Source organism: Anneissia japonica, unplaced genomic scaffold, assembly GCF_011630105.1.
Source record: "Anneissia japonica isolate Jap-2015-1 unplaced genomic scaffold, ASM1163010v1 scaffold7731_len1735946_cov199, whole genome shotgun sequence".
Taxonomy (NCBI): domain Eukaryota; kingdom Metazoa; phylum Echinodermata; class Crinoidea; order Comatulida; family Comatulidae; genus Anneissia; species Anneissia japonica.
The window spans coordinates 1,252,875-1,264,041 of NW_022758997.1; the positions used below are offsets into that span (position 1 = coordinate 1,252,875).

At 35.7% G+C, this 11,167-nt stretch overlaps 1 protein-coding gene across 1 annotated transcript; it reads left to right on the forward strand.

Moving 5' to 3' along the window:
- The first annotated feature begins 46 nt into the window (after positions 1-46).
- On the forward strand, positions 47-7,792 carry LOC117125500 (neutral and basic amino acid transport protein rBAT-like). The gene is made up of 8 exons (XM_033272004.1): positions 47-698; positions 1,881-2,083; positions 2,173-2,310; positions 2,928-3,061; positions 3,314-3,494; positions 4,045-4,230; positions 5,238-5,384; positions 6,374-7,792. Exons 1-8 carry the CDS (start codon positions 227-229, stop codon positions 6,707-6,709), a joined length of 1,797 nt encoding a protein of 598 aa, XP_033127895.1. The 5' UTR covers positions 47-226; the 3' UTR covers positions 6,710-7,792.
- Positions 7,793-11,167: the final 3,375 nt, after the last annotated feature.

An 11,167-nucleotide genomic window follows, 5' to 3' on the forward strand; every position in this document is an offset into this window, starting at 1 on the left:
CAACAATTAATCGTCTGAAGCGAACTCGACACCAACAAAAAAAGCCTCACTGAAGCATAGCACTTTTATTGTCAATATATCCATTCAGAGGCAAATTCTCAATTGTTAATGTAATTATGTATTAGGGATCCCGCTCTGGAAGTCAATGTATGACTTGTAAGGAAGAAGAATTCGATTTGTATGAAATAAATTTGAACGCAGACTTAGGCCTACACATCTATCAAATATGGTTGGTAAAAGCAAGGATAAAAAACAGGTCTCAGAGTGGGACAGCACAAATGAATTTGAGTTTGACGTTATGGCTTCATCGCTTGTATACAAGCCTAAGCAAACACAGTCCACAGTCTTCGCAACGTCTAGCTCTGCTGAATTTGCCGTACCGACGATTCATGAACGAACGAACACTCAGGCTACGAGACGAAGACGTATACACAATGATGACCCGGGCTCGACGCGGGCTATGGGGAAAAATGAACTTTTGATTCTGTCATCGAAGCCTATGTGGGCATACCCACGAAGGGCGGCTCTGGTGATGCTATTTTTAACTTATATTATTTTATTTGCCGTAGCGGTCAGCATGCTTGTTAATACGCCACCATGTCCAACAAATAACAACTGGTACGAACTGGGAATAGGGTACCAGATTCTACCAAGATCTTTCAGGGATTCTAACGGAGATGGAATCGGAGATATCAACGGTAAGTCGGTGTTTAACATAAATGATATTATCATTATTATCATTATTATTAATATTAATATATTATTAATATTATTACTGTATTATTATTATTATTATTATTATTATTATTATTATTATTATTATTATCATTATCATTATTATTAATATATTATTAATATTATTACTGTATTATTATTATTATTATTATTATTATTATTATCGTTATCGTTAATATTATCATATTCAAAGACAATAAAAATTGTTTATGGGACAAAAAAAAAATTAAAAGGAAGAAGTGTTTAAAAAATAGTGTGTTGGAAGGCCAGAATACAAACTCACAAAAACACAGCCACACCCACAAACACAAACCTATACACACAAAATATTTTCGTATTGCGAAATAAAGTGATTCATGAGTTTCTTTTTTGGAAAAGAACCTGACAGAGACTGAGTTTAAAATTGTGGGTGGTAAATTGTTCCAGAGTATCGGACCAGTGTATCTAATATTGTGTTGAAAATAATTGGAGTCGTAATTAGGTATTGCAATATCATTTCTCGATCGAGTATGATAATTGTGAATGGAGTGATTAAAGGTAAACATGTTTGTGGTGGGGGGGGGGGGAAACAGAATGAATGGCAGAGTATAACAAAGTACCTTGTTGAATAATATGGTTAATATCAGGCAGTAGGAGAAGGTTTAGATGGAAAAAAAATAAGGGAGATATAATAATAAATTGTATTATTCGTTTCGTTCTGGTCAACACCCGACTTCATTTCAAATCTTTATGACATCATAAAGACAGCGCAATCATAATATTTATAGAGGGCAGCCTTTCTCTTCGAGAGACAAACAAAACAAAATTTGGTAAATCAATTTGTACATTAACATTTCTGAATAATACTTCCAATAAAAAAAGGTATCAGAGACCCTATTTCAGTCTTATAAAAAGGACATTAAAAGTATGAAAAATAATATTCGATCAATGTAGTAAGGCTACGCAGTGAACAGTTTACCTAAGGCGTCAACTTCTTCATTTTTATTATTGACAATGAGTGATGCGACCCCGGTTCTAATACTGTAATGTGACACATCTTTCTGTAGTTTCTTAATATAATGCTGACATTGATAACAATATCTTTAATTTCAACAAAAATACTTATAGGCTTAAAAGCAGGTATTTATTCTGTTTAATGTATTTAGGTATAAAAGAGAAACTAAGTTATTTGAAAGACATTGGCGTGTCGATCATCTGGCTGGGATCCGTATCACAGACCCCCTACCAAGATCTGGGGTACGATGTGTCCAACTTCATCGAGATTGACCCTATGATCGGTACATCCGAAGACTTCAAGAACCTCGTTGATGAGATTCACAAACAAGGTGCGTTTTACATGTTATCGTCAGTATCAGAAGTCTTGAAATGCGGTGGCTGTCTCTTATACACATCTAGATGTGTATAAGAGACAGACCACACAGGATTACTTTTCTTTAGGATGTGCTGCACTATTGGTTATCGCAGAACGTAGATGGATTTTTCTTACGTCATGTTAACTCGATTTTTGAATCTAATGAGTTAAATCGAGACGAGCCCGTCAACCCGATATACTACACCTACGACAATGAAACACAGGTAAGTGGGCTTACAAAACGAACAATGCTCCTGTATCTTGTCAATACGTGAGTAATGCTGGTTTTATCGTTGTTTTGTTTAGTGGTAGGGCTCCGGGTCCCAATCCAGGATGTTTAAGAGAGGTGGTTCCTATGAGAAAGCCTCCAGAGGCCTGAGGAAGAGGTTGCATAAAGGTCGAAAAAAGTGGTTCGCCCAAAAAAAAGAAGGTTCGGCCAAACCATAGGGCCCTTAACCCCTTGATGCGAGAAGTTTAATCACAAAAGGAGAGGAATGGGGGAGGGGATCACGGATTTTCACTTAACCAGAACCACGCATGTTTTGTCATCCAGGAAAAGAGATTTCATTAAAAAAAAGAATTATTATTGTTATTATTGTATTATCATTACCAATTATCAATTATTGTTTTTATTTACATTATTATAGTTATAATAATAATAATTAATAATAATAATAATAATAATATAATAATAAAAAAATATACTACTATTGTTATTGCTGTATTATCAATGTCATTGTAGTTATTATTGTTATTATTGTTATTATTATTATTATTATTGTTATTATTATTATTATTATTATTATTATTATTATTATTATTATTGTTATTATCACTGTAGATACTTAAAAGCTATGAAGAGCTGTCACACATTTATACCCGAGATCAACAGGAAGTCTACCAGCTACTGAAGACGTGGAGGAGCGTAATGCAAGAATACGAAACGATGGCAGGAGATGGCGAGAGTGTTCGCAAGTAGGCCATTAAAACATTAAAAATAAGTATAGGCCTACAGAATGTGTATGTTATCATAATGTAACTTCTCAGTGATAATAAAAATCGAATTGATAAAACATGACATTGTAGGCATTTAATGATATAGGCAGTTTCATATGAGAGGCGGGTGGGCGTAAATAATTTCATATCACCTGGTTATCAATATTACTATTAGGCCTATTATTAATATTCATTATCCTAAGATACAGTATAAGCATTTCCTATCTACAGACTTTTGGTCGTTGATGTAAACGGTAGCAACCTGACTGAAACACTGAAGTACTCAACAGAAGGAATGGCCGACTACGCCTTCAATTACGCCCTCTATGGATCATTAAGTGGAACGGTCTTGGCTTCAAAAATAGAGGAATGGCTGAGAGTAAAACCAGAAGGTTCAATTACAAGTTGGTCGGTAAGTATTATGAACAAATATATATGTGTATATGTATAGGAGTGTCTATGCAGATGACTTCACCAAGTGGACCGCAAATGGGGTCTTCGTTTAGAAATCCAAATCCGATTAGAAGATATTTCACCCTCCTTTTACATGCGTAGTCGAACAGCAGTAGTTCTTTTTATGCCCTGAAAATATGCCATACGTCCTCATCTTAAGCATTTTAACAACAAGACGATACTTTCCATAAATATACTTCCATCAGTGACAATGGAAAATGCGTTCACCCAATCGGCAATTGAACCTAAGAACTATAGACTAACGTATACTTTTCTGTTTCTATTAACTGAGCCGTACGGACATGTAGTACACTCCTTGTATAGTTCTATTAGGCCATCGCACGTTTTTCTCAAAGTGTCGTTGTGGCCCGGATAGGTCTCAGATTGGGGATCGAAGTTTTCCTCAACACAATGTAAACATCTTTCAACCCTATATGGCGGGACAACTTTATGCCGACCTAAAATATTTTAGGCAAGAGTATTAATCATGTCAATCATATTTCTTTTAGATTGGATCAGCTGATAATCATCGAATCATGTCGCGATATAATTACATATCCAAGGCGATGATGACCCTGTTGTTAACACTTCCCGGGTCAGCTGTCTTGTATTACGGGGACGAAATCGGTATGACGGACATCCCAGTGACACATACTATTTCAAGGGATCCAAAAATTTTCGAAATTAACGAAACGGTAATAATTTTTGTTGTTTTCCACGGGCGGATCCAGTAGGGAACGTTTCGCCACTAAATTTTAAAATTTTACTGCAAATCAACGTCATGTGCTACTCACTAAGGCCTGCCTATTCTAAAACTGTTGTTCCACACCACCCCCCCCCCCGTTTGGAAAATTCTGGATCCACCCCCTGTTTTCTACATTTTCACTTAAAGCTGGAGGCGTTTATTTGAGTAGGCCTCCTGTATATACGTCCACAATACACCAAAATAAATAAATTAATCAATAAATAAACAGCCCCCTCATACATGCTCTCCTTAAAAACCTCCTAAACATAAACACCAAGGGGCGTTTATTCAAATAAAATGGTACTACTTACCCAACCAATATGAATGCTATAGAACGCATTGACTTGACATCTCAAATTTAGTGCACAGGTATCCCCTTACCTTATTACATTATACTCATGTTTTGTTCATCAATTTTGTTGGAATTCCCTCATATCTTCCTTGTATTGGCAAGTTTTTTTCTGTCAGGATTTTTTATCTCTTCGTATCAATTTCTGGTTTCCTTCAAAATGTTCTAAGCAGGGGCACCCCCTCACTTTTGGAAAGGAAAAAAAAAGGAAAGAAAGAAAAAGGAATTATTGATCGCCCAAGAGGTTTTTTTCCGGACTTCTAGGGAACAAAAATTTCACCTTAGGATAGTGTTGCCTCTCGATTTCCCCCACCCCCCTTTTTGGACATATCTGGATCCGCCCCACTGAGGCAATAGAATTGGCCATCACATGTATTATTAATATTGAAATTGGATTGACACTAGACCTTCATTCTTTTTTTTTCTCTCTCTTTTGTTTCAACGAATGATACACTGGTACATGGTCAAATGGTGTTTGCGCGCTGCAATGTTCAACTAACCTCAACTTTGACCCAGTTCACATCTACTCTACATCATCAACCAATTTATACCCGCAGTGATCCTCTAGCCTAGTCATGTTAATCCAATAACAATTTTTCTTATTATAGTACGACAACCTTATTAATAACATATCGCGAGATGCTGCGAGGTCACCGATGCAGTGGTCAAGCAATATTAATGCAGGGTTCTCGGATGCCAATTCAGAAAATCTATGGCTACCAATCAATAGTAATTACATTGATGTTAACGCTGAGGTAATATCTCAAATTATTTTCAATTGAATTTTTTTTACCAATACTTACCATTTTTATAATTATGAATTCCAGTTTATTAGTTTACTTTAGTGATTTTCTAGGCTATGAAATGAATTTCTTGTATTCGATTTTTGATTTGATTTATTCAATACAGTATGCTTTTTAAAATACAAAACAAAAAAACATAAACCGATCTAATCACAAAAGAGCATATCGGGGATAAGCCTAAAATTGCAAAGAAAAAAAACCGGAATGGAATGGATTTATTCGGTGTAAACACCAAGGATAACCCTGTTTTTCGTAACTAAAAATACATATTTTAGAATTAGTATTTAATATGTATATATAGTTTGGTCTTTTTTGATGATCCAAAAAACAGAATAAAAACTTTTTACTTTAAAATATTTTTCAGTGCTTCCAGATTAACCTATTACCATGTTGTCGTTCTGTGTCCTTCATTTCGTTGTATCTCTATTCTCTACCGTAATTTCCAGAAACATACTTTTACCACAAGCTACAATTCAAGAACGCATCTATTTACATGAATTGGCAACGATCTATGCTAATGAATTTATAAGTGAATTAAATGCTCATAATATGTTCTTTACCTGTCATAATTCTCGTTCTGTACCGGTACGGTAATGTTTTTGTAAGGGGGATATTGAAGACGAAATACATCTTCTTCCCAAATGTAAATTATACAGTGATTTAAGAGAAAAATAATACATCCCCAGATATCATGTTTATTTTCCTGCACAATATAAATGTTTTCCTTCATGATCTCGCACAGTCCACTAGTAATAAAAAAAATATGCATCTGTCTACATCATCAGATAGATAATCGTTTACAATTAACTACGTAGGCCTCTAATCTTCCACATTGTTCATTATTATTTTATGATTTTTTGTTTGTATGTATACAAGGTGCCAATGGCCTGAAGTTGTTTAACAACTTGAAATCAGTAATTTTCTTTATTTTTATAATCTAGGTGCGGAACCTGACGTATTTAAAATGTCTTCGAGACCTGGTGTCATTGCGTGGCAAACGAACGTTCAAAACTGATCAACTGAGGATACTACGCGCACAGAAAGACGTGCTTACGTACGCACGAGAACTTATTGGTTACCCCACGTACTTCGTGGCAATAAACCTAGCAGATTTCAAAATCTTAGATCGGTATTATCTCCACAACACTGATCTGTATGGAGTTTCGGAGATTGGTACGGTTGTATTTAACACAAATGGGGAGATAGGAAATTCAGTGGATATACGTAATTTAACGCTTGAAGCTGACCAAGCATTAATTGTGGAATTCACTAAATGATTCAAGATTCCATTTATCGTCATATATACAAGCAAAGTACATGAAATTTGCTTTTCAGAGCGAGGAATACACAAAAATATACACACAAATGATGATAAATTTGTTGAAATATTGTTTTCATTTAATATTAGGACAATCACTTATTTTGATCAGTCTAACAGTATTCGGACGAATTTGAAAAAAAAATAGGTCATGTAGAGTTATTTATAAATCAACAACTCAACATAATTTTGATGCAACATTGTACCTCTATTGTCTTTTTACACAAGTCAATATTTGATGGATTATAAGAGGGTTATATGGGGGTGTATTGGAACGTCCCTACTTCATGATGCATAGTTTGGTGAGGTACCGGTAGGGATTTTAGGGTAATTACTTTATTGTTCTCCTAGTGTAGCAGAGGCAATGCCGTAGCCAGCTATTGGGACAGTTGCGACAGTCCACCACAATTTTTCTAATGGTTCCATAAAAAATGGGTCCACATTTAAAAAAAATTAGTCCAAAATATGCAGTTTTATACGTAAAAGAGTCCACTTTTTACAAAAATGGTTCCATATTTCTCATATTTAGCCTAAAATGGGGAAACTTTTAAGAAAATGTGTCCAGATTTTTCATATTTTTTCGTAAATTGGGTCAACTTTTATGAAAATGGGTCCACATTATTTGAATTTAAATGGGTCCACCCTGACATTGTCCCGCACTGTTTGAAAAATCCTACGGCTTGTGCAGAGGGTACCGTACATTGCTTGGTGGGTATGCCGGTCGTTTGACCAAGGGAAGTGACATCCCTCAGGATACAGTGTTATCACCTATTGTACTTACTTTATGCAAGTCACACGTAGGGCCTACAGTATTATCATAAAAAATTGTATTTTTGTAAACGTCTAATCATGTTTCAGCTGAAATTGCCTATTCAAAGCTATAAATTGAAACGAATAGGCTAGGCCTATATGAAATATTTGTAAATAAGCAATGCCTTCAATATGCAATGATTTAGAATGGGTCTGCAGACGTTAATAATTTTGTGTTGGAATGAAGCAAAATGACAAATTATGTCTTTAATTAAAATGTTCCCAACATAAACTTCTATTTATCTTATTTTGACGTCATCCACGAACACGCCCTCTAGTTGTCCTTTTCTGGCCTCTCTAACCTATTAAATAGGTCCATGATCTTATCAACAAGCCGAAATATTTCAAGAAGTCCTTGGTTTGTTCTCTGTTTTTCTGAATATCTTTTTTCATTTGCGAGCTTGTTAGAACTGATCGTCCCCATATCACCTGGTTTGCTTCAATCCAGCATATAACAGATTAATTTTCTCACACGAAAACTCCCCAAACCTCCTGAACAAACAGGGATTATAATAATTTAGGTCGACTATAGCGCATTAGAGTGATTATATTCCTGGGTGGATCTCCGTTATAATGCACAAAACATCATCTCTGACCGTTTACATGGTGTAAAGTTACAATACAATGTTATTTTTACATGGTGTGCGATTCTGGGTCCTTATACGTGTTAGGAGCCAAAACTGACACCGTAAATGTGACAGTAGTAATTTGTCTTTCCCTTTTACGTCCAAATGCCCCGTGGTGAACATGGTTCTTTGATAAAGATCATGCACAAGACGGATGCGTGCGCTTGACGTAGGCCCATATAAACTACACTAGCACTCAGCTAGACTTTAAGTAATCACTGGGAACAGCTGCGAATATAAATCATTGGGTTAAGCGTCCACGTATTCGCGCCTTTTTATTCGTCTGCTGAAGCTAACCTACTTTCAGATGCGATCTTCAATTCAACCGACACAGACGTAAGTAACTGAGTTTTTCACATTACTTTATTATTTTGTTGTTTTGTCTTCGGTTTTTTTAAGTTTAACAAACTTTTCAAAGCCTCCGCATAAATGCGTGACTCTCCCAATATTGCTAATACTGTAAATACCGATAGATCTTGTGAGTTTCTGTTACGGTGGCTCGTCATGTATTGTATAGATAGACGAGAAGAAGCTACCATTATCCGGCGGAGTTTTCATTTTAAAGTTTGATGAGTGGCCTCAGAACTACGAGTATGCCTGTAAACATACCTCCAAAACAGTAGGCTACGTAAAAACAGTTGAAATGTATAATTTCCATGATTATTTTATCTTGCTCATTACTTATTTTTGTGCCGCCCTTCTTAGTTTGTAGGTCATTTTCGTCGATCACAATTAATATGATACCAGTATTTTAATAGGCGGTCACTGTCTAAAGGCACGATAACGAGATAGGCCGCCTAGGCCTACACAGAAACGGCGTAGTGGTTCGGTTGGGGAAGTAAGGGCTTATAACATAAAGTAAAAAAATATATATATATAATATAATGCCTATACTTTTGATTTTTCTGCCAATTCAAAAGAGTAGCTCATTGGTAGGTTTATTTTCATTCTCTATGGCATTGGTAGGTTCCGACGTTGACTTCCCCCGATGATGAGAGAGCGCAGGGACAAAATCGCTCTTAGTATTATTATGCGTATGGGTTTTAGGTTCATTATTTTTCAAGGTCCGACCACTCCCTGCTCCGACTAGTCATAAAAATTTCTCTATTCCAGAGGGTTTTTAATTGCTAGTCATAAAAAATGAGGTCATACGGTTCATCACATGGCTTACCTTGCTGACGTCGACCTACAAGAAAGTTCACTAGATAATGAATGCCAAAACTAATTCGTTTGTTAATTGTTGGGTATTCGGGGGTCGTTTTTGATGCAGTTTTTGACTGAATGTTCATAACTTTATTATATAAACAAATTGATCAATTCAAATTTTGATTTAAGCCAAAAAAAATTCTTGGTTTTGACAGATAGAATATCCTTAATAGAGGGTTTGGTACGAGACTACATTTTCAAAGAACCGGCAATAGGTTACTTTATTTATTTTAATGTTGCCCATCCAGACGGAGCTGATCATTAGGAAGCCTCAACACAAAGTAATGACAAAACAAGAGTATAAACTAATTAATTAATAGTAGAATAAATAAATAAATAATGAAATAATAAAAATTACTGTAAGAAAAGTAAAAAAACATATACATATGAGGGGGACAAAATACCAAAAAAAACTAACATTCAAATCAGTCTTAATTTACTAAATGAATCATAATAAATAAAAATAATAGGCCTATGGAAAACTGAATATAATATAGTCTGGTAGACGCACGGTATGAAATAAAAATACTGGCTTATGCTGGGTTCAAATTCATCAGGTGTAGTGAATGATGTCAAAGAACCATATAACAATCGTCCATCGGTTAACACAAAACTGACCACCTCTCTCTATAAATGATGACCAAACACCGAGACCTCCCCAAATTTTCAGGTCCCAAAAAAAATTCTCGAATTGGGGGAAAACTGTATGTAGGCCTATTTGGTTCTTTGAAAAAGTGGTCTGGAAGTTTGGTTTCCATACAATCGCTACAGAGTCGCTACACCGTTTTTACTGCAATCGTTGCACTGCGTAGCTGTCCCCGACGCGATTTCTTTTATCGTAGGTAAGTTGAGCAAAAATTTAATGAATTATTCATTTACTAGCGCATGCGCAACTTCGCTTCCCTGGACTGCTTGCTGTAGCTTTTTCACATCACGCGGTGAGCGAAGGTTGGATTATTACGGAGCCCCTAAAGGGACATGGTTAGAAAAAATATTAAACTATTTCGAGGGAACGAAAACAGTAAATATTACTAACATAGGCCTACAATCACATCACTGCACAGTACAGATAGGAGTTGTTAAAATCCAGAGGATCCACTAATTAGTCTTAAATAAAACAAAAAGACAGTAACGAAAAGTGAAGAGACATTTTGAGATTCAACGTTTCGACCGATGATCATTTTCAAGAAAACTGATGAGAAAATCTCACCCATCCATATATATTTAGGCCTACAATATTAACAGAAGTATAGCAAAGCAAATAAAAACCGACCAATCAGATTAAAATTAGAAAACAATAAACTTAACATCAATAATTAAGACATTTCTCTGTTTTTTTTTTTCTGCTTCCAAGACTTCCAAGGTCATTACTGTATGTTGTTAGACAAAAGTTCAGAGCAAAACAAGCAGCTAGGAAAATAATGAAAGTGTGGAACAGTGAAAAAAAAATGATGAAGCTATAGCACTGTTTCCAGTCAGTCGATTGGTTTGCGCTTCATGAGACAGCACGTGACCTTAACGACGCGGTTGAATTAGTCAAGTAGGCCTAGTCATTACAGGCCAATTTATGCCTATCTAAATAACGTTATTTTGATTGCCAATCTCTATTGCTAAAAGCAAAATTTTGGGTCATTTTTAATCGTAAAACTTTCCATACGAACCGCAAACCTTATCAAGAATTTTTATTCCGGGACCCTGGCCGAGGGTCTAGTCGGCCCTGGTTCGGATCCCGCTGTCGAACGCCCTACCCCCCCCCCACCACCCTCACCATCGGC

Excerpts from the sequence above, each read along its gene's own strand:
- LOC117125500 (XM_033272004.1), top strand. The coding sequence starts at position 227 with ATGGTTGGTAAAAGCAAGGATAAAAAACAGGTCTCAGAGTGGGACAGC. Across the intron at positions 2,311-2,927 it reads CCTACGACAATGAAACACAG|ATACTTAAAAGCTATGAAGA; the intron begins GTAAGTGGGCTT and ends TTATCACTGTAG. Across the intron at positions 3,495-4,044 it reads GTTCAATTACAAGTTGGTCG|ATTGGATCAGCTGATAATCA; the intron begins GTAAGTATTATG and ends TATTTCTTTTAG.